Source organism: Thermobia domestica, chromosome 3, assembly GCF_964235325.1.
Source record: "Thermobia domestica chromosome 3, izTheDome1.hap1.1, whole genome shotgun sequence".
NCBI classification, from domain to species: domain Eukaryota; kingdom Metazoa; phylum Arthropoda; class Insecta; order Zygentoma; family Lepismatidae; genus Thermobia; species Thermobia domestica.
The window spans coordinates 141746587-141771641 of record NC_137456.1 but is presented as its reverse complement, the minus strand read 5'-3'; the positions used below and the strand labels follow the sequence as shown (position 1 = coordinate 141771641).

The 25055-nt window shown below is 34.9% G+C and overlaps 1 protein-coding gene across 1 annotated transcript in view; it reads left to right on the top strand.

Moving 5' to 3' along the window:
• rdgC (retinal degeneration C) overlaps positions 1–25055 on the top strand; it is an 857557-nt gene that overhangs the window by 398045 nt on the left and 434457 nt on the right. The window contains exon 3 of the mRNA XM_081751765.1: positions 19150–19225. Within this exon, the coding sequence (XP_081607891.1) occupies positions 19150–19225 (76 nt within the window). The remainder of the gene's footprint in view (positions 1–19149; positions 19226–25055) is intronic.

Sequence of the window (25055 nt, the reverse complement as noted above, 5' to 3'; positions counted from 1 at the left end):
TTGTCCAATTACGCTATTTTAATGAAAATAACATTAGAATTAATACTTCTCTTCTTACATGAAATTCAGTCTCTTTCCCCCTTTTCGAATAACTACGTATGTATTCTCTGTCTTTGACCTCTAGGACAAGGAAAAATGCAAGCTAAAGAGTTTGCACTGAAATTGCAAACTAAAACATGTTGTCCAACAGCTGGACACAAAGGTTTTCATTTCTAAAATTCAGGAGAATCGATTTTCTCAAAGAAAGAAGGAAAGTTCTGAAATTTATACGTATTTTCTAAATAAATGAAGGATAGCGTTTTTAATAGAGATGAACTCGATGGAAGTCCAAAAGGCAGTTCCCCAAGAAACCATTGTTTTCACACGAAAACATAAATATTTAGGTTTTTAAGTTGTAGAGAGAGAAATAGCTTGCTCCAATCGCCTTATAGATAGATAGTTACCAGACGTTTGTATGTTTTACAATTGTATGTTTTACTTGTTCCATATTTCTATGTATGTTACACCAAAGATGATGGGAGAGTGGTATATGTTTCTTTGTCACTCTACTCTGAAAATAATAAATGAAATTACGTAATTTCGAGTAAATAAACTCCATGGAAAACCTCTCATATTTGGTGTAATATTCTGTCAATCTAGTTGACAACGTTGGTATTATTTTGCTTTCTCTAAAGAATCATAACAGCAGCTGTCTCTTGCTCACGTATTGAGGTAATTAAATCTTGAAGGTAGCGCCTGTCAATTATGTGTATTTTTGTGAACTTTATGAACGCAAAGGATCAAAGAGCAGTTTCTGCTTTAATTCCCAGCAATTTATAATATGCGAGTATGTAACGTAATCTTTAACATCAGGACAGAAACATATGTTTGTTCAATCACGGAGCCAATGATCAATTCAGAGTTAATTTTCTATCCTTGTTTCTCAAGAATATTTTGCTTGTATTTATTATTGCAGCCGAGAAAAAGAAAGGGCAAGGAATAATAACCTGGAGCACTAAGGCTTTTCTGGAGCCAAACAAAATAACCCTGACAAGATCTGTAGGTTGACGAAATTATACAGCTATAATAATGAAATTATACAGCAATAAGATCTCGATATTACAACACTTTTATTGTACAGAAACGTTTCCATGTGAAACAAAATTATTCTCATTTCCACAATAAAGTATAAATGAAAACAAAGCGCGTATTATAAAATTACGATTAGTTTATACAGACTATGTTTGGCTAAAAATAAGTATATAATCCCATTATATTGGAAATTGTGACGTGTTAAATAGAAGCTTATGACCGCAAGGAGTCATAAAAAGAAGTGTTTCAACTTCCTTAATATCCAGAAAATTGACTCTCAAACTTCGAAACAACTAACAAAAAAGTTGTTAGAAGTGGTAAATGGTCTTCAAGACGAACATCATTGTCACGCAGTAAACAATCTTTATAACCCAATAAATAAGAATTTAGATATTTTATCCTTATTTTATTTAAGTAGAACTTCTTTCAATAAATGGAAGTTTTAATCAAATAAAACATGGATGGGATTTCAAAAGTCGTGTTTATTGAATTACAAACATCTTCGTGAAAATTATATGGAATATGTAATCTTTATAACTGTTACAGGCACAACAAAATGAATACTAAATTATGGAATAACGTATATATCCCTATAATGATCTAAATGTGTCCACATTTATTACTATAGTGGTTAGTTTAGTAGCTTCTCGGAAAATCATGTTTGAAGTATAGTAATTTAAAAATAGTAATTAGAAGCCAGAAATTATTTTTCTTTACGCATGCACTTACTCATCAGAATGGAACTTCCATCATTTCACATTGCTTAAAAACTGAAGTATTAAAGATATGCTTGAAATAGTAAAATAATATTCCCTCGGAAAACTTTTGCACACCCATGTTCCATACTTTATTATTATTATTATTATTATTATTATTATTATTATTATTATATATTATTACGCAAGTGAGTCTGTACATTTGTTAAGAAAATGAATCGTCCATTGCGAAACAACTCAGTAAAGGAATACACAGAGTAATTAATCAACATAATAATTTCTTGACTGAAGCATGATTCAGTCTATTTATATTAGTGATGGCAACCCGCAAGCCGAATTCGGACCACGAACAAAACTAGAGAACTAGCATTTCTTATTATTTTTTTTTAACTCCAAGCGTAACAGGAAGTGTGTACCTGGTTGTCATTATAAATATTCCTGAATGGAGATTTGACTTTTAACTAAGAAGATGTTTTCTTAACCTTTTGGTACAAAGACAATTCTGCAAGGTAAGGTTGTTTGTACCCGATCGATTTTTATTAAATGCAAACTTCATGTAATGCTTAAGCCAGACACACTAATTGACCTAAGGACATGAGACAAAAAGCAAAATACAAAGAATGCAATAAATGTACGACTTACATATATTTGGTGACCCGAGGGTTCTTATTTTGTTATAACCCGCGGTGCGTTAGAAACAGGGCATCACTACATATAATGATCGATTCATTCATGAACTACAATTAAGTGCGATTGTTATAAAATAATTAAAAAGAAAAGATAACATCAGTTGTTTGTCTTATAAAAGAAAGATACATAATTGTTCTTTTTCTGCTACTTTCATTAGAACAAATCTACTTAATTGTTCAAAAGACAGGAAAAGAAGTATTGTTTTCCAAAAGTTGTGGTAATCTTTGTATTTTAAAATTAGCACCAAAAAAATTTGATTTCAATTTATTCTATTGTCACTCACTTCTTAGTAGCTACTTAATATATTATTATTATTATTATTATTATTATTATTTTACTTTCCTTTGTTATAACGAAGAAATAATTGGCATCTCAATGTTAAGAGACTAAAAAGAAAGACTTACTTGATTGTACCAGTTTGAGCCACGAAATTTTATAACAAGAAAAATATTTTTTTATGTACACACACAGAGAGAGAGAGAGAGAGAGAGAGAGAAAGAGAGAGAGGAGGAGGAAGAGGGAGAGCGTAGTAAATATAATCTACTTTTTTTATTTTAACCAAAATGAAAAACAAGCAAAATAAAATAAAAGTAATAAAAGTAAATTCTGAAAGAAAAATTAGGTCTTGTGGTATGGAATAAAATAAAAAAAAGTCTTTCCTCAACGATATTTTCATTTCCTTTGATTTGAAATAGGAAAAACTTTTCCAAGATATTCAATGTTTTGTTTGTTTTCTTATTAGGAAACGAAAGATATGAAAGAAAGGAAAACTAGTTTCTTAGTATGTCAGAAAAATACAGTAGATTAACTTCTTTCTTTCTTTCTATTTATCTTTTATTTTATTTTTGTTAATTTTCTTGCTTTTTTCTGTAACTATACGTGTGCAAAAAAAAATCTGCACTTTCAGTTGGATACCTATGGTGTTAGAGCATTCCTTATTTCTTTCTTTCTTGGCCTAAGATCTCTCTCTCTCTCTCTCTCTCTCTCTCTCTCTCTCTCTCTCTCTCTCTTTCGAATCCATTTGCATGAGAACACGTCACTCAAACTCTTATAAGATGGCGGAGGGTAGCAGGGTTTGTGATAGGAATATCGGTGAGGAGCTGAGGTACTAAAGTTTCTTTTATTTTTTAAGCACGTTTAGGGAAAATTGCCATCATCGCACTTAAAGGAGAGCACCTCTAGACTGAATGATCGATACACGTGAGATCCCATAGAGAAACAAAATTGCCTGCACTTAGCATCCAGACGAAAATGAAATACAGCGTGCAAAGAATCAAAATTACTACATGTGGTTACGAAGTTACACTAGATCTCGTTGTTATTAGGTAGTAATGTTTCCTGGCCACTGTGAATGATGCAACGGCTATATATTTTTTATTGATTTTAGGTTTAGCGTCCCTTTCAACAATGAGGCTATATGAGACCTGGACCTATAGCTTAATGTGCAATTCGAACGACACGAACTCCCGCCGGGAATTATATATTTTTAAAAGCAGAATATTTTGTACCTTACTTTTCATTACTTTTGTATATCATAGGATTACTTAAATATTTTCGTCTTTATGAGAAAACTTTACTTATGTCTTAGAAACTAGAGATACTCTAAATCTTATTGCGTTTCGTAACTTCACAAGAGTGATTCTCGAAAGAGCACATCTCAAAAAATCTCCCGGATTTTTCTTATAATCCCGGAAATTCCTGTTCTGAAAGAATTACCTATCAAACCTCTGAACGTTAGAGCAAAGTAAATTATGTAAAGAGGAAAGCGTACGTTAAAACCATAATAAGATGTACTGATATCTAGATAAATTTAAAAAAAAACACACGGAGATTAAAATTAATTTCTGATAGTAAAAGAAGATAAAAATTCTCCTCCAAAATTTCATTTTAAAATGGATTCTCTACATTTACCCCTGAGAGAGATTTTTCACCGAAATCTAGAAGAAAAACTCTCAAGTTGACAAGCATGTCTGAATCTCAACCTCAAAACATGTCTACCCTGTGAACCTATCAAGTGAGTAATAAATAAGAACGATACGCAAATTAAAGTTTAGAGTTTCATTCCAAAAGGGAGGCTGTATAAAAGCGGCTTAAAGTGGAATTTAACCAGAGCTCTGATTTGTATCCGATGCAAGTACCCAAGGTTTCAAACTCGTTTACAGAAAGTAAGCACTTTAACCAATCCTGACTAGGAAAGTGGTAATTACTTTTAGTAATTTAGCTACTTCGATTTAGTACCTGATCAATGAAACTAGCTGCGCCTAATCTTTGATAGTTCTGTTCTACCTTTCATCAGATAGTAAAAGGATCGTGTTCTTGAAGTTTCAATCTCGTCCGATAGTTGTCAACCACTCGAACCTGTTTCTGCCACCTAATGGCATAATCTGCAACTTCTACTATCTTTATATCTATAGTAGAACATGGGAAATACCCCTTCTGTAGATAACCACCATTAAAGTCACCGTTGCTTGTGTAGTTTTTAACCTATTGACTCCAGCAACAAACCTGGCTCCGAGATAGCTGCTCTAGCTATCTTTTCAAATAAAAAACAAAATTTTAAAAAAATAGCTTTCATTCATCAGTTATCGTGCGGAATAACGGACGGACGAATTAGCATTACAATGTTATTCGTAATACATCGGTAGGTGTCGATACACGATTTCTTCTGGTCCTGGGTTTCCACGGGGTGTCATCATTTCCAGCGATTTGCTTTTCTCCACGATTCCTTTCATCATTCACTTACGTAGTCTTATTTTGCCTACAGATAATATGGAACTTTTAAAAATATTTTCAGAGTAGTAGATACTTGGGTTTTATAATGAATTTCAAATTAACTGTCTTGCATCTGAGTGGTTACCGATTGAATCCCAAATTGGCAAAGGAACTCTTAGTATTGACCGAGTATTGTGAGGCAATCGAAGAGATGCTTGAATGAAAGGACAGAACTCTCTGGTCTAGAAAGCCAATATATATATACCTAGGTATAATATATCGACGATACAGCGATATGCTGGACACATTTAACTAACTAAAAACTGATTAGCCCAGTCATAACACTTTGCGGGCTGTAACCCCAAATTAAATTAAATTAAATATAATCTCAAGTTTAACGTCCCACGTATACGTCATTTAGGCTAACGAAGTCGGAATTTCGAGCACGGATACAGAAAATACGAATGATGTTATAGGGGAAAGGGGTCGCTTTTATGAGATTCATGAAGAAATTTGTCTAAACTATTCCACTAGATTGAGCGTCCTTAAATTAGTATAAAAAGTGCAACTAGAAATGCATTCAAGCGTTGACACATTTTACCAATAGTATGAACGTTAGTTTATTGCAATAATATTAAAATTTCATCAATAAGATTATATCGTAAAATTCTGTCTTTTAGGATAGAGAGGAGGAATCACCTTTTATTATACAGTTTCTTCCTATAAACAGTAATAATAATTACAGTTCAAATATAAGTTCCTCTGCGGTATTTGGTGGTTTGAGGAACCCAGAGATCATGCGTCCTGATGTGACAGGATTCAAGGATCTTGGCGACCAAGGAGTAAGTATAGTTAACTATCAGAGACTAAGCATCCTAGAGAGTGGTAAGGATAAAGCAGCTCTCACAGGCTAGACGTTCTAGAAAGCGGAGATGATGATCGATCGATAGAGATCGATGCCTTCTGCAGTATGTAGGCTCTTTTAGAAATGTTGCTGATTTCGTTAATCTTCGTTACTTTGCGATCGTTGACGATGGTTGATGACGTCTTCTTCGTGGTTATGGTCTGAAATTGTTTATAGTCAGCACGTGGAAATAAAATCTTTGAGTTTTACGTCCCATGGTTATGCTGGTGAGGCTAAAAAAGACGGCGAAGATGAGAAATGAATGAAATGGTGGAATGAAGAAAGTGGGAGGAAACTGGAGAACCCCGAGGAAACCCACAAGCACGATGTTTGTCCACACGGCGCGAGCTGGAATCAAACCAGGGACCACAGGCACCGGAGATGAACGCTCTACCACTGAGCCAGCGTGCCCCCACTAGTCAGCACGTGGTGTTAGGGTCACGTGTAGAACCTTGCAATATTTAACAAATGCATAAGGCTACTGGGGAGATCTAAAAGACTCATATGAAACAATCAAGTATTTAGAAGACGAGGATAAATACACAGATCTACTGGTGCATGAGTTGTTTATCATTTGTATCTTTCATTTGTATCATTATTAGTTAATTTCATAGTAAAGTTACACATTCAAAAGTCGAGATGTAGTTCAAACAAACCCTACCATGGAACGCATGTCTTCAGTGAAAATTGTTTCCAGTCCTCTCAAGGAAATAATTTTCAAAACACACTCAACTCAGGTATATTAGTCTAGTTTAGGCCAGTCCAGCATAAGGATAACTAAACAATAGCACTGCTAATTTACTTGCTTAGTTTATGTTACTTAATTTTCCTGTATGAAATCTTTCCACAGGAAACAAACCACTATCGAAAGAATCAAAGATAGGTGCGTTAGTTGTTCCCAAACTTGGGAATTCATTCAGTACGTGCGAGAAAGTATCAGCTATACGGCATCGTTGAAGTTCCCGACAGCTTACTTGATTATCAGTCCACTATTTAGTTGATTATAATCATCACCTTCTCCCTTAACCTTTAGAGTATTATCATAGGACCTTAAGAAAAAAACTACATCTAAAATAGTTCTTTTCTTTCTTATTATTTCAAATAGCTTCAAATGTGTTGGACCCAACTAATTTTCTCAATTCTTCCCTACATCCACATTTCTAAAGCATCCAATCTTTTGTCATTGTTTTTACGTAATAATCACGTTTCTGCCCCATATAATAGAAATGAATCAATTCCCTGAACACAATAAACGAAAGTTCAATTGGTAAGTAGCTTGCATATTGCACTAGAACTGACGTCTTTCATTCTTTATTGAGGGCGACTATATAAGAAAGACTGCATGTCTCGCATCCCCATGACCATGCAACAAAATAACTCAAGGGAACAAACAAGAAACATTATTGATTTTTCGACATAGGATGATGCAGCATCTAGGGTACCAGGAAGAATTATTGCCCAATTGAGTGCAATCAATAGGATAGGTCGCGTTTGGAAGGTATTTGTCATGGTCGTAAATAGGACGGCTACTTGTCTGGGAAATAGTTGTAGAGAATATGTATTTTATTGCTTGCATCGGATATTGCTGGATGGCAGTTTGCCAAATGTTTATTAACCTATAAAACATTTTAGAACCAATAATTTGGTTTGATCTTTTTTATTTTGTTTATAAGGTATTATTGATCTATGGATTCTAAAAGCAAGAATGTTCTAAATAGGAATTTTAAAACTAATTTCTTTCGAGTTACTTATTTATGTATACAGAAAAACACTATAATAATATAAGAGATGTTTCCTTCTTCTTTATTAGCAAGAGTTGCCTTTCCTATGTGTCAGAGGCGGCTATAACTAAAATGCTTGTTCAACCACCACTTTTTTTAAATCTCAAAAATGATTTTCTGAAGTCTTAAAGTAGTGTATAAGTAAAAAATAAAATATTGCTCTTTAGCACGATATATTATTGACACATCTCTCAAATTCATATATAAAAAATTAAAGGAAGAAAACAGTTTACATTTGTAGTTTCATGAGCACTGCAATTATATCCAATAACATTAAGCAAATAGCAGGAAGCTCCTATGTCTTAACATTGAAAATTATACCTGCATCGCTCCTATCTTTTAGTATTGTCGACAATGTGGTTACAGTCATTTGTATAACCCAAAGCATTGTACTTCCATTCCAGGGTTGCAAGTTTTTCCTGTTTGTATGTTCTACGTATTGAAGTACCACTCGGGAGCAGGAAGCGCAAATGCCTTTAATACTGCTACCACTGTTTTTTCAGGCCAGCTACCGTTACTAATATGTCTGCGGCAAAGAAGCTGGAATCAGAAATTACAATCAATGGATGAGGAACAGAACCGGCCTTTTGTCTTTTTCCTAAATGCAGATTTTTAAACTTTAGATGACTACATTGACAATGTGTACAAAGACTCACATGACAGGTTTAAAGCAGGGACGTCATTAATAGGGGGGTCAAGGAGACAATTTTCCCTGACTTGAAATTGAAATTTGGGCCAAAGGCCTGAAAAAAATCGTAAAATTGGGGATTTATGCCAATTTAACATATTTCACTGTCCAATATCTCCACTTGGCCTGGATAACAAAAAATCTGAAAATTTTGGGAATAGTTAGGCCTTTAGTATATCATAGCACACAAAGCGCGTTTCGTGTTTTTGAGCAGAAGGCGGTCAAAGTATTAAGTAATGACTTTTACATTCCACAGTCAGTATTTACAGCGAGTAAATGTTCACTGACTTGAGAATGTAGATCAAACGAAAGGCCAACAGTCTCCTGCATGAGTTGAAAGTTAAAACAAGAATAATCAGGATTGAATATCATTGATATAGCAAACAACAATGAGTACTTATGGACTTTTTGTCAAGGGTGCATTTTGACTTTCCTCGCCTTTTGCTGATAGAGGCATTCTTCACCAGTGCTGTGGTGGTTGTGATAAGACAGTATCACAACTAGAGGAAAGAAACGAGCTTGAGAGCCTGGACTGGACTAACCATTCATCCTACTTTATTTTACTTCACAGCAACAAATTTACGGTAGATTTTATGAAAAAAAAAAAAAAAACACCTCCTAGAGTATGACGTCATTACTTAATACTTTGACCCCCTTCTACTCAAAAACACACAACGCGCTTTGTTGTGCATTATGATATACTAAAGGACTAACTATTCCCAAAATTTCAGATCTTTTTTATCCAGTCCCATTGGAGATAATGGACAGTGAAATGTGCTAAATTGGCATAATTCCCCAACTTTACGATTTTTTTTCAGACCTTTGGGAGCAGCTACAGGTCTGTAAATTTTTGTGTATTAACTTATGACCCTGGACTACATGTACACACAAATTCAGACCTCTACGTTAGTTGTTTTCTATTCCCAAACATGTTTTCAATGTCCAAAGAAGATTTTATGAACAAAACACCTCCTAGAGTATGACGTCATTACTTAATACGTTGACCCTCTTCTGCTCAAAAACACAAAACGCGCTTTGTTGTGTGTCATGGTATACTAAAGGACTAACTATTCCCAAAATTTCAGATTTTTTTTTATCCAGGTCCATTGGAGATATTGAACAGTGAAATACGCTAATTTGGCATAATTTCCCAACTTTAGAATATTTCAGCATGCATTTGTCCTACAAAATTGAAAATTGCTGGACGTCTCCAACTCGTGCAGAGCTAAAACTTTGATCTCTTAACATTAAAAGAAAAAAAAAAGAAACACTTCAAGGGGGTGAAATCAGGGTCTGCAGTAGCAACATTTTTGTACATTAAAGACATGTTTGGGAGGAGGAAAAAACTGACATACAGATCTAAATTTATGTGTGCATGTAGTCCGGAGTCATAAGTTAATACACAAAAATTTACAGACCTGTAGCTGCTCCCAAAGGCCTGAAAAAATCGTGAACAACGTAAACGCCTAAAATCGAAAAAAAAAAAACGCAAAATGGAGACAGTCGTTGCGTCGCCATGGGATGTTGTAAAACAATAATTAATTGTGGTTTTGAAGTACCCTGATATAGGATAAACATTCTTGAAAAAATTAGATTTTTTGGAGATGGTCGAGCGGCAATTTTTGTTTTTTCTCGACCACTTTGCATGGATTGACCCTTAAATGTCTGTTTCCTTAAGATCAACCTTTGAACGATTTGCGTTCTCTTGCATTTTTCTCTCCTTTTAACAATGACGAATGATTATAACCGTTTCCATTAGATTTATCTGAACAGTTTTTTTTAAGGTAAGGGCGGTATGCAATGATACACTGTACTTGTACTATTTGTCTGGAGTTTCAAAAATGCTATTTTTCTATTCTTTTCTTTTGCAATATTGTATTTATGTCACGAATGTGTGTGTTAAAATGTATTGAGATCAATAATTTGCAAAACCTGCTAAATTTTTTTGCACCTTTTTACGTTTGATGTTTACCTTCAAAGCTCCTAAATTCCGTTATTAAATTAAAAAAGAAGCAGTTCGTGATTTCCAAGATTATTTTCAGAAAAATAAAGCCCCAAACTTACTATTTGCTCTAAAATACATTTCGACCATAATTGCAATATCTTCCAGAGGGCTTCCTTCAGATGAACCTTCAAGTACCTTCACCTCAGTCGTTTGTACTTCTATGGTAGAATTCTGCAATGATGTCATCAAAATATTAGGATGCCTATCACACAGTTCAACCCTAACAAATACGTAGACTTGCGGCTATTCTGGTATCATCTTTCTGCAGCCGAAAGTAAAGGCGATCTAGAGATGGCGAAAGTTATATTAGATTATATGTTTACACTGAGAAAAAAATTGTAGGTAGCGCACTTAAAAAGATAAGTTACATGCGTAATTCCTGTAGTTTTTGGACTTAACGTACAGCAGACGTATAACTGAAAACGCATGTTTTATAATACTTTCCGTAAAAGTGTTCCATCTGTACGTACTTTCCGTATGAAACAATATAGGCGGTCAGGATCTCATATACAAATGGTCGTATACAACATATAGCTGAAGAAGGTAACATAAGTGTATGCATGTGATATACGGAAAACTGTTAGATGTCAGACATCCAGCAACGGCATGATGTAACATCTAAAGGCAGTGCCTATGTAGCATACGGATAACGTATGCTCCGTACTGATTTCTATAGTAAGCAAGAGGATACCGTATATTTGTACAATATACCGCTGTCCGGAGAACGGATTTTTTTCTGCGTAAATATGGAAGTTGCTGTAACAACGTACTAGCATGTTTTCTTCTGGAAAAAAATAAGTAAATTTCGTTTCACAGTGTGTAACTACGCTAAACTTCAAAATTATGATAATTCAACACTGAAACTGAAAGTAGTATATCTATAATTCCTAGTTACGTTAGAGCAGCGTTTCCCAACCTTTTTCAACTTGCGGCACACTACAGGTGTAACTTGAATTCTCGCGGCACACTCATATAGATATTATTATTATTATTATTTGTAAATATAAAATATCGTGGTAATTTTTTCTTTGATTACTGATCTCCTCACAAAAAGAAAGCTTGATTATTGATTTTCCCCGTAGTAAATTATTATGCTTATTTTTTCATTCTAATTTAACAATAGAAAACAACTGCAATGACATATGGGACCAAAGCTTTTAAAAATACACTTTTTCTTGAAAACTGTATCCAACCTTTCTTTAAGAAGGAAGATCACTAAATAACGAATGAACAAACAAATCTCTTTACTTTTAAAACACAAATGTATAATTTGTATGCATGTTTGCTTTGTCGAAAGGACTGAATGTATTTTAAAATTTCAAGTTACGAAATAGTCTGCAACAGTAAAGAAGTAATAATGGTCATAACAATGATAACGAATACTATTTTCAACACTAATCTAATTTAAATACAAAAAAGTAATAGTGTGAAACTCAAAATTGTAGATCCATAGTAGAGGTTCATGTTAATGTTAAATACAAATATACATTTTTCCCTATATCTTGCAATTTGATTGCTATAGAATTAATAATTTTGATTCGATTTCCTCGCGGCACACTAGCGGCCCATTTGCGGCACACCAGTGTGCCGCGGCACACCGGTTGGGAAACGCTGCGTTATAGGGTAAGATCAAAGAAAAAGATTTGTTCATTGAACATTCAATCAATATCGAAAAGTCATTAGATGCTATCTCTCATTTTTTTATTTTCTCCATGAAGATGGATTTTTATCTTATCATGGAACCTGCATGAAAGCATACTCTTTGAAACTACTAGCAAGAAAGAATAATGAAAATTAGTTCACCTATGTTGTAGTTATGCGTGAATATGCATTCAATGATGTCCGTTATTTGCAACATTAACATTGTAAGCCGTTATAGAATTTCATGGTCTAGCTCCGAGGACTATCATCAAATCCTAATGGAATTTATGTGAAATCACTGCAAAAGCATGCTCTTTTAAGCAGAATGTAAATGAACGAAACTAGTGCATTTATATAGAAGTTACGTATGTATGATCATACACACAATTGTGGTTTTAACACTATAACTCGTTAAGGAGTTACATGGCTTATCTCTGAAGAGTATTGTTAGATTACCATAAAGTTGACAAAAAAAGTACCAGGAAAGAATTCTCTCCCAAACAAAAAGGGAACCACTAATGGTGCGTTATAATGAACATAGGCACAAAACGCATAAACATACACATACACACACTATCTCTCTCTCTCTCTCTCTCTCTCTCTATATATATATATATATATATATATACAGGGTGGTAGGTAACTCCACCGAGAAACTTTGGGAGGCGATTTTTTCTTATACGAAATGAAAGAGAAAAATTCTAATAAATATGGGCCGCAAAACGTCTCCTTTCAGAGTTTTGATTCATTGAAAATTCGAAAAATCACTTTTCAAAACTCCCTAACTTAGAAACTATAGGACCTATTCCAAGCGGTTTAAGGAATTACACAGGAACTAGTATGTGCTCTATCTAAATATCCATGTTTTTTCATCCTTCGTTATCGGTGAAAGGAACTGTAAAGAGGAAGTTGAGGTATAGGGATACTCCTTTTAAGTACAAATGGTGCGTTCGTTTCGCTGGTATTGGTGAATTCTCAAACATGGATATTTAGATAGAGTGTATACCAGTTCCTGTATAATTCCTTAAACCGCTTGGGAGAGGCACTATAGTTTCTAAGCCAGGGCGTTTTTAAACGTGATATTTCGAATTTTCTGTAGTTCATAACTCTGGAAGGAGATGTTTTTCGACCCATGTTTATTAGAACTTTTTTCTTTCATCTTGTATAAGGAACCGCCTCCCAAAGTTTTTCGGCGGAGTTACCTATCACCCTGTATATATTATCGGTATATATATATATATATATATATATATATATATATATATATATATATATATATATATATATAGAGAGAGAGAGAGAGAGAGAGAGAGAGAGAGAGAGAGAGAAATTGGGAATGAGAAACTCCTTTTCCATTTTTTCCACATGGTGATTAACGTTGAAACCGGAAATGCTTAGTTGCTACTAGTTCCGGTTTGAATAAAGGGCTAATGGCGAAGATGATACCTATTCTTGGGACGCTGAGTCGATTCTAGAAAACAACATGTCGCTTCCTGTTACCGTTTATGTTCTATGGGATCGATGTTGAAACCAGACATGGTTAATTTCTACCATTTCTAATTTGAAGAGTAAGTTAATGGATGTGATGGAACCTAAGGTAGAATTCATTGAAAAGTTCTTTCTCGATATCTCTTACGGTTATTGCTCTGATATGTGGTGACAGTCATACGACGAGCAGACGGACATATATGTTCTCTAGAAGATTTCCTTACACTATGCTTACCATAGTTTGGAAGTCCTAAAACGATAATTGATAAGAATCATATATTACAATTTAACATTGAAGAGAAATAATGTAATTTTTGTACTGTACTTCCCTAACTTCCAAAGAATGAATGCATGTAAAAGTTGAAAGCCATCGTATGTGGAACATCCGTTATAATTACAACTTGAGATCAGATCTGAATTTAACCAAATCTTTTTTAAAACGATGTGCTTACAGTAGATCAGGTAGTAGGTGAGCCGTTGAAAGTCAAAACTGAGAATATACTTATTGTAGGGGTGCCCACAAGGGGGGCTATGACGCAAACTGCGTCATTGAAATATTTGGGGGGTTAAAAATCTACAGATAAATATGTTTGAGGGAGTGTAAAAATTAATCGAAAAGATTTTTTTTCATGGAAGAACATCTATGGATAGACAATTGCGGAGGGTGCGTCATGGACATAAGGGGGGTGGGTACCACTGCTTATTGTGATTTGGAAATAACATATGAAACAACTATTTTTCCCACATTATAGTCCCGTCGCCATATAATTGCTGTGGTCTCTGGTCAAACGTTGTGCCACATGCTTTTTACAAGCTTCCTTTCAAACTAACTAAACATCGTTCTGGGTATTTCGCAAAGACGAAAATAATATAGTCTAACAGTGAAAGGTACGGGGTATACAACGGATGTATTAATTCCTCCTAGCCAAATTCTCGCAAATTCTAACGGGTGGTTAAATATGAATGCAGCCTGGCGTGATCAGCGTGGTATACGACACACTTTCTATTCACCAGTTCTGATCGCTTCTTTTGAATTGCTAGGTACACTCAACGCTATTGTTTATAGTACAGGTCCGAGTCTATCGTTCTGCCCGGCAGCAGCAGCTCTGATGCACGATGGCATTCTAACCCACTAAATGCACAACATAATCTTTCTAGGCTCCAGCGTTGACTTTGCAATAGACTGTGAAGATTTTTCCTCGCTTTGACCACTATCTTTTTCGCACATTGTTGACGTAGATTATTCACTTTTCATCACTCGTGAACAACCATTTCAGAAAGAGCTCGAATTTTTATGTTTCAGTAGAGGTTCGCCGATAAAAATCTGGTCAAGTAAATATTTTTGAGTTGGATCATGAGAGGCAACCAAACATCGAGCTTCTTTTGGTTATCACCTTTCTCCAAATGGTTTAAAACTGTCTATGGATGTTTAGGTCCTCGTATATGTACTATGCTGCTGATATGCCAGTCATACTCAACTTTTGCCTGAATATCATCCAATTCTGCTGTAATAGGCTCACTGCAAGAAGCATCTTGGCCAGTGAAATTTTCAGAACGAAAGCGACTCAATCACCTTTTGACTGTTTTATAACACATCTTTCCCTAAACAGCACAAATTTCTCCACGATCCTGCGCAACATTTCCACCTCTATCGAAATAAAATTGTAAAATATAACGCAGTTTGTCAGAAAGCACAATGCCTGACGTTTGATTATAAGAATTACAACTTTATGCAGCACATTTACCAGCTTGAACCGGCGTTAGGCCCAACTCACTGCGACTTATATGCTCTGAGATTTCGCCATTTAGTGTTGACAAGACTCAATTCTTTTTAGACTACCTCACATTAGAAGTAAAACTTTGAAATCGTGTTTTGGTAATACTGACTGAATGGACGAAAGCAATGTGTGCAGCAGTCTGTGGCAAATTAGCATGGACAGATACACAATTCAACAAAACATAGAAATTATTAGAATTTGCCATCAAAATCCGACAGAACCGGACCTCATAGAGAACCTCATAGAGAATATTAGTGAAACGAAAAGAAACATTGAACATACTATTTCGAATTTACAGCACTAACATGTACGGCTTTGACTCTATTTTCAGTTACAAGTGCGTTTCGTTTCAATGTTGTGAAAGTATGGTAGACTTCGAAACTGGTCTTCGGTACCTAATATTGAAGCGGGAAGTAGTTAAAATTTCCGCTCCCCTTTTACACTTCTGTTTTTTTTATTTATTTATTTTTTTTTACCGATCTACTACTCCCGTTTTAATTTAATAATAAAGATAGAGATAGAATTTTTCTCTTGGGACGTTAAATTTATATATGCGTAAATAAAACTCTGTATCGCTGATCTTTTCTACTCTATGGGAAAGCATTTTGTATGTTCAAAAGTGGTGCAAAATTGGACCCTCAGTATCCATTCCAGCCTCCAAAACAGATTAGGATATTTCAACAACATTTTTTTAAAAATGTAATGTCATTTATTACTTTTACAATAAAACAAAATTTATTTCATTATCACTTGTATGTAGTTTTTTAATTCTGTCTCATTTTCAAAATTTTGTGACGTTCTTATTTGCGTAGACTTTATTAGGGGTATAACTAATTTTATGTGTTTGTATGCAAGAAGTTTCGTATGACATCTACCTGGGAGTGCAACTCACGTAACACATCAGATAACTGACAAAGTCCACATTCACAAACCTAGAGATCTACAATTGAAAGAAAGAAAGAAAGAGAGAGAGAGAGAGAAAGCTAAACTAGTGTCTAGAACAGAAGTAGATGAGGAATTTGGTCCTTTCCTGCTGAACTATTTCTCCTGTGGGGTTTTCTTTGTAGGTAAGTCTCTGTACTAAGAATTTTATTACCATGGTAACGATAAAATGGAGGAAAAAAGAACCACGCAGAACTAGTAGGGAAAAGCAAGTCACATATAAGTTTCTTCCCCTTTACTATATTCAGCATGACGTTCTCCCAGCTTTCTATTAATGTTCTTTGTTGGCAAGTTCTCTTGCCCCAGGTAACATATTTACTTTTTGTTAACAGTATGCTTGGTACCGCTTTCACCGTACTTGTACGCTATCATCTACACGCTCTTACGAACACTAACGAGAACACATAGTTGCAAAGTTTCTAACAAATAATGGCATCATGTTACTGTAAAGTAGGGGTATTTCACACGCTTGAGTCTAGCCTATTGTTAATGATGGAAGTGTGAGAGTTGAAAAAAAGATTCTAGCTTCAGTTACAAGTGAGTTTCGTTTCAATGTTGTGCAACTGTGGTAGTAGACATTGGAACTATTATATCTACTATTGAGACCGGAAGTCAAGGGCGCCCATCACGGGGGGCAAGGTGGGGCGCTTGACCCCCTAGAGGAAATTGTACTTCAGATTACCGAAAATCTAATAGAATTTTTACATTAGTTACAGAAAAAATTAAAACTATTTTTGAAACGTGCCCCCTTCGAAACCACAACATGGGCGCCCTTGCCGGAAGTAGTTAAATCTACCACTTCCGTTTTAATTTACTAATAACGACACGGCTGGAACTTATTCGTGGGACGCGTAAATGAAACTCAGGTATCGTAAGAGCAGTCATGAAATCTATTTTTGAGATGCCTCATCCTTATAATAAGACAATTTCTCGCCACCTCTTGCTTTTTTTTTCGCTCTAGATGGATCAATATGATAACAGAAAGTGATACTTAGATTTCTATTAATCCTTGTTTTCATAGGATAGATTGATTGATAGCTAAGAACCAGGATTAAATCTATTCTCGTAACCCTCTAAATTCACATTTTTAAAACAAAACCGTTTCTCAGTACGGTACCTTTTAAAACATTTTTGTTCTGATTCACGTAAATGTTTTTAAAAGTTATGCGTAGCTTTAGTTTAGAACTCAGAAAATGAAAATACTACCAAAATTGTAGTTAGAGGAAAATGAGTTTCATATTGAAAAGTTTATGGAAACTAACTTAGACCCACAATTATTAACATGAATTGGAAATTAAAGAGCAATGTTTTTCTGTATTGTTTTAAAGTTATCCAATGCTCACAGATGTTCTGACAAGTGACACTTCGCTCCTTTGAATCCGGAATGGCGAAAAGCGACACATATACTGAAAGTGACAGTCCTAATTAAGATTCATATGGATTCCTAGGGTCAGTCAGCAGTGGATTCGGAAGTGATGAACCTGTAACGTTAACATAGAAAATACAGCTTCTAGGCATTTCCTTGACGTCTGTACACGATTGTACTATAATGTAAGTCAAACATAATAAAACTGTCATTTTTGGTATGCAAAAATAGCTGCCCCTCAATAAGTGTCTCTGCGCCTCCTTTGCCCCCCTAATAAATTAAAGCTGGCGTCGCTAGTGTGCTGTAACATATTTAACAGACTTCAAGTCGCCATCACACACTTAACAGCTGAAATTAGCTGAACTGGCCTGAACTATTTCCATCTACCAGAATAAGGACAACTAACAATTATAATTGTACAGATTTCTATAGATGGCATAAAACCCCACATTCTCCTCATCTTGAAGTTGTTGGTGATGGAAAGTAGTAGAGACTGGATGTAAGTGTTATGGAAGATACGTAGAGGCACTAGTAAGAAGGACGTTTTTACTGCACTTCTTTATTTTGTTAAGATTAGGATTTAGATTTCTGGGCTTTCGTCATTTATCCCTTCGCGTTTTGAGGGATGACGTTCCTCGACGAGCACACTATCTGGGAAAAGGGAAGGAAGAAAGGATTGGGGAAGGAAGGAAGCGGCCTGGGACCTATAAGTTAGGTATTACCCCGGAATTTGCCTGATGTGAATGAGGACAACCCAGGAAAACCTCATTCAGAGTGGCTGGACTGAAAAAGCGTTTTACACTTTTTCGACCGAGTGGCCCCACCAGGAATCGAACCCGGGACCGCTCGCACTAAAGGCTAGAGCGTTAGCGACTACGCTACGCGGGGCCACTTCTTTATTTTGTGTTTGTTAGAATTTTCATGGAGTAACAGATCTTCTTATGAAATTATTTTAAAATATAAACCTAGAGGTCCTTCAGTGTATGTAATTTTATTCAATATTATTGCAAATAACCTTTTATTTTACTTGCAGGAATGGAACTTAAAATTAAAGTACGCATTATTATCATAGTACAAATTAAGATTGATTTAGTTGCTCAAAAGGCAAGACTACAATAGGCCTCGTACAATCTCGTTGTGCAGAGTGCAAAATTGCTACAGGTACCAATCCATCAGTACCTACATGAATTTTGAAATTAGTTTTCTTTTTTCTTTTTTTTTTTTACCTCACTTCTTTTAAGTTTAAAATATAATAATCTGCGTATTACAGTGGGTAAATGTTGTATCCATAATGATGTTCTGTCTTAGTATTATTACCCGTAACTTACTAATTTGAATTTGAAGTAATTTCTTGTATTTCTTTTCAGCTCTACAATTTCTTCAACGCTCTGCTAACGTATATGCCGCAAGATAAGGGCGAGAAGTTAATCACGAAAAATTCAGGTAAGTAAGACAGCATAAATTCAAACTATTAAACTTAAAATAATATAGTTAGATGGCCGCACTGATTTCTCTGGATTTTTGGGGATGTTCAGTTCTTGGAAATACATGTCAAAACATATTAATTTGTTCCCACATAGTGTATATTGTTAATATATTTATTCTACGTAGTTAATACGGATAAATGCGTAAATAACTATTGTTTTATATGTTTTATGTGCAGACGTGCATCAAAATATGTGTGTATATTCGTGAATGTGGTTGTACATCAGGGGCAGAACTAGCCCAGGGCCGGGGGGCTTAGGCCCCCTATTTTTGGGTGGCAAAAGTATCTTAAGCTATTATTTATATATTTTTAAAGTTTAACTAAACTCATGATATACCTATCATTGTCTGAGTTCTGGCTGTCCCCCTAGTTTTTACCTTCCAGATACCCCACTGTTGTGTATTGAACTTTTTTCGCCCCTTGGAACCTGTCTTCTGTTTTCCCTTGTAATCGATGTTTGTCCTTCTTTGAAATTAGTATTTTGTTCTACCTTGGAATAGGTCTTTTGCTCTCTTCCCTTGAATACAATCCTGCGGGCGTCCCTGATTGTAGTTATACTCTTCTTTCAATGTATTAATATTACCGTTTCTTTTACGAGGCTTGGAAGGTAGGCTTCTCTTCAATAGTCTTTTAAGAAACCTTGGTATTTTTGAAGATCTTGAACGGAGTCCGAATTTAGTTCTTTCAACTCGTGTATTGATAGAAACGTGCTACCACATTGCTTTCAAAATTGCCAAATACTTTAATTGATTCATATGAGCTCAAGGTTTGTGCCTTAATTCTTAGTCTAGTAACTAGGGCGTGAGCTTTTAGGTCCCTTCTTGTGCACTGAGACTATGAGACGTACACCTAGCCTACAATATAGCTTATAATGGAAGTAAACCACTGTAACACATTGAAATTTCAAGGCCTGCTAGCCACTAGACAAACGGAGACAGCCAGTGTTACAATTTAAAAAATCATTTGATAAGCGTATGTTTCAGGATTAGTTTTTAGGTGGTGTGTGCTTATCGTACAGAATAGTTCACATAATAGATTTCTCGGAAACTAGGCATGAGAAACTACACTCATCATTTTCTCAGCATACTCTCAACTAGTATATGACTCATCTTTGGACATATTTTTCGTCAAACTCTAATACAGTCACATACACAGGACTTTATATCGATGGAGTCCAAAATTCAATATGAGGATAAATTATATTAAAGTTTGTAAAATCATTCCTAAAATTAGACTAAATTTACAAAAAAGGTCGAGATTTCGGGGATTTGGGTCCTCAGCATGGGCGCCCAAAGGAGGCAGGAGCCCCCTGGTTCTCGCAAATATGTAATGCATATTTCTAAATTTCTTGATCTTCTTTAATGCAGATAAAAATACCAAACGTAATATAGTGATCAGGGAGATGCCCCTCTAGAAAATTTTCTTCGGTCTCCCATGGCCCCCAGGACCCACCCCTGTGTATGTTCCTGCTCTACTAATATGATAGAAGCAGTATTTATGGTAAAATCTTAACTATATATGTAAAACTACATGAGCTGACATAAATTATTGAGCACTTCCTGTAGGGCTACAACGATTAAATTTGGCATGATTGTAGCTTTCCGGAACTAACCGAAAGGAAAATTACCAAAAGTGAATATTTTTAATTCTTAGGGGGTCTAACGAGGGGATGAAGAATTTCCCCATGTTATTTAAATAACTTTTTTTGAACTTATAATCTCATGTTTTAGGTACTTAGAATTGGAATAAAAACTTGAAATTCAGTACGCTTGTACTTGTTCTTAGTGCTACCTAAGTAAATCAGTAAAAACAAACAAACAAAAAAAAAAAAAACTCAACTTTAGAGTGGTTTTATAGGGAACTGAAAAATCTTTCCCATGCTATTTATAAGGGACACCTTTTAAACCCCTTAATTATTGAGCACTTCATGTAGGGCTATAATCGTTAAATTTGACATGATTGGATCTTTTTGGACCAAACCCACAGTAAAATTCCCAAGAGTCAATATTTTTAATTTTTAGGGGGTCTAAAGAGAGAATGAAGAATTCCCCCATGTTATTTAAATGGCCTTTTTTTTTTTTACCTATAATCTCATGTTTTAGGTACTTAGAATCGAAATAAAAATTCGAAATTTGGTATGCTTGTATGTTTTCGTTAGCGTTACGTAAGTGAATCATTAGAAATAAAAATTTCCAATCATAAAGTGGATTTATGGGGAACTAAAAAATCTTTCCCGTGTTATTTATATGGGACGTCTTCCACACCACAAAATGTTTAGGTACTTCCGGCAGAATCAGAATGATGAAATTTGGCATGATTGTAGACTTCCGGGACTAACCCACAGGAAAATTGCCAAAAGTGAATATTTTTAAAAAATTTTTTAGGGGTCTAAAGGGATATGAAAAAGTTGCCATGCTATTTAAATGGGCGTTTTCTTGGGTTACAAAATCTTATATTTTAGATAGTTGAAAATAGGAAAAGAAACGATAGAATTGTGGGTCTAAAAGGTACGAGACCGTAGGCCGAGCAAAGATAGTGTGTATCGGCGAAACCCCCGGATAGGCAAATTTAGGAAATATGAGGAGCAAGTTCACGAAATTTAATGTTGATGCAAAGGCCGATAGATTAGAAATGCGAGGCCGTAGGCCGAGCAAACTCGGGGGTCTGGGGACGTAGATCCCAGCTAGCCAAAGGCTAGTCCTGGCTAAAGTGGAATAAGTTTAAAAAAATAACGTCGTTAATTTCAAGGTTTAAACTAATAAGATTTAAGTTGACAAAGACACACGAGGTCATAAACCGCAACTCTTAGGTATAAAAGTTTGGTTAGTTGATATTCCTAACCATTTCGTTGCATCTAACTATTAATTTACTGCACGTTATGGAAATGTTTTTCTGAAATTGACAATTGGTTTCAGTTTTATCAGCTTTAATAAATAGGTTTTTAAATACATTCCTTTTTTTTCTTTTATTTTAGTGGCATGTGGCATTTAATGAATGGAATTTCATATTAGTTTTATCTTAATTTATCCAAAATAAGAATTTTAAAAGATAGTTATCTTAAGGTCAATGCATTACTGCCAAGAGTTAGATCTCAAAATATTGTTTGTTACGAGCGATGTAAAATAACGATACGAAGGAAAATACATGTGCATATTGATTTATTTACATGTTGGAGATATTTCTTTCTCTTTAAGTAGTTAATAGCTCTGGTACAAGCAAATTACTTATAACATGCAATTGGAGTTCATATATATAACATAGTCCTTGATGGTTACGTGTCAAAGTTAAGAAATTTCATAGTTAAGGATCTTTAAGGAATTTTAGTTATTATGTGGATTTGTTTCATCGCCATTTTTTTGCGTAGCCAGCGGTCTAGGGTTCGATTCCCGGTGGGGACATTCTATCAAAAAAAGTGTAAAAGCTTTTTCCAGGACAGCCATCCTGAGTGAGGTTTTCCTCATTCACACCTAGGCAAATACCGGGATGGTACCGGTACCTAATATATATATAGGTCCCAGGCCACTTCCTTCTCTTTCTTCGGATAACATGATCACCAAGAGACATCATCCCTCAAACGTGACAGGCTAACATGGCTATACATGCCGAAACTCCAGAAATCTAATTCCTAATCCTAATTCTAATTGCGTAGCTTCCTAAATTACAATAAATCATTCCTCCCATATGTCCAGTTTCTCTTCTTGTTTATGATAAAATTCTAAGTTTATGTGTAAATCTATGCCTGCTTATTGCTATTGAATTTTTTTGATTTCTTACGAGAAAGTCCTACCCCGAAGAGTTTGTAAAGGATTTATTCAAAAGTACCTTTTGTGGGGAAAGGCAAGATTGAACATCATAACTATTTTTTTTATTTTTTAAGAAAAAAGAGCAATGCAACATGATATTGGATAATTCGAAAAGAGACTAATGCCTCCAACAAATCTCATAGATGTATTTTGAGTACTTAACGTCGTGTATTCACTGTTTCCATCTCTTGTCACATATATCTATCAGAGATTTGTAACTCTTAATTTGAATTCCTTCTTAATAGTTTCACTGTTAATTAATTTACGACCAACCTCAGATACGTATATTGGACTATTCTTACGTTCTAGGGTCACTCGAAAACAAAAACTAAATCAAACAGCTGATAGCCAGTTGCACAAGCCGCATGAAAAAATATTTGACCATGGATAATGCCATGTTCAAGTAAACATTTTGTAGCACTAAGCGTGAGTGTGACTCAGCTAGCTGTTGCACCCATTTGAACGGCCAGTGGAGTCCAGAACAATGATCAAAAGTTCGAAAATGTCTGATAGGTGCATCTCATTTTTTTAAGATATCGTCTAAACAATATACAATGAATACTATATAATATTTGTGCATACAACTGCGATGACAAGCTTTGCCCCTTGCCTCCGTTATATTCTATATTCCGAACTCGCAAAAGTAATGCCCACTATGGAACTTGATCTGATGCTACTAACAATTTGCACTTTGAAATTCCATATGAACATAGTGTGTTTAGCTAATTATAAAGAAGCACAAGACATTTTATACTTCATAGGTGCTTCATATTATTCAGATTTTCGCTGGAGTAGATACGTGACACTTGAACTTTAAAAAAAATAACTAAAAAGTTCATCTGCCAATTGAAACGTCTCCTAAAATGTGTCAGTCACCAGCAAAAGAGTTGGTTAATTAATTTATTAGGTCTTCCAGCATGATAATAAGTTTTTTTCAATATTCTTTCTTGTTCTAAATTATTGCTCAAGTTTTCTTTTGCAAATAGATAATAAGTTGTTTTGCGGAAAACTAGGATCAAACAGTTTAAACGAACCAATCAAAGAACATTTAAGAATCTGATCGACGTTCGGTTAAACACTAGTCTAGTGTCTGACCCCAGTTTCCAATGGTGCAATAGAAAATTTTGAACGAAATACCACAATACTGCAAACAGCTTGAGCTTGGCTCAATGGAACCTTCATTTGATTGTTGTTGGTCAGTAAAGATATACGTACAGTGGAAGCTTGTCTATATAACTCGGCTTCATGACATTTGGAAGTCCATACATTTTGTACTGCCTCGACTGAACATTAATCTTTGTCTCAGTATTGTCTGTAAGCCTTTAGAGAATGTATAGCAGTATGTATAGCAGAATGTATAGCAGTTTACCATTATTTAGTTAAAAGCGACTTCTTTTGTCTCCTTTGAGCTTTCATCACATAACATCTCGCAGACAAGCAAGCATTCTCTGTGTTCATTTTACACGATCGTTTTACTTCTAGCGAACAATACATAACTTTCTCACATAGAAGTTGAAACATACATTTCATGTATATATCACAACATTCCTTTCATAAGGAAAATGGAACGTTTTTTTTTTTTTTTAGTGAATTGTACTTTCTTAGATAATGAAAATTTGCTTTCTTTACCGCTGTCTAGTGGTATCTTATCTCCCACAAACGAGAAAGAAATACTATGAAGTTTAGAAATGATTGCTAAAATAACACAAAAGAACCATGTCTCGAAATGTGCCTAACTTAGTGTCTTCCAATTTTGGCGACTGGTTTGCTCTCTCTCTCTCTCTCTCTCTCTATATATATATATATATATATATATATATATATATATATATATATATCTCCAGGGTCGTATCCAGAATTCTCTGACAGGGGTGCACCAATAACTACCAGTACATTTGAATTAAATTTAAGTTTTTTAAATGCCTTTAGGCATCTGTGATGTGAATAAGGAATTCATTTGGAAACGCTTAATGTTTGCTCTTGA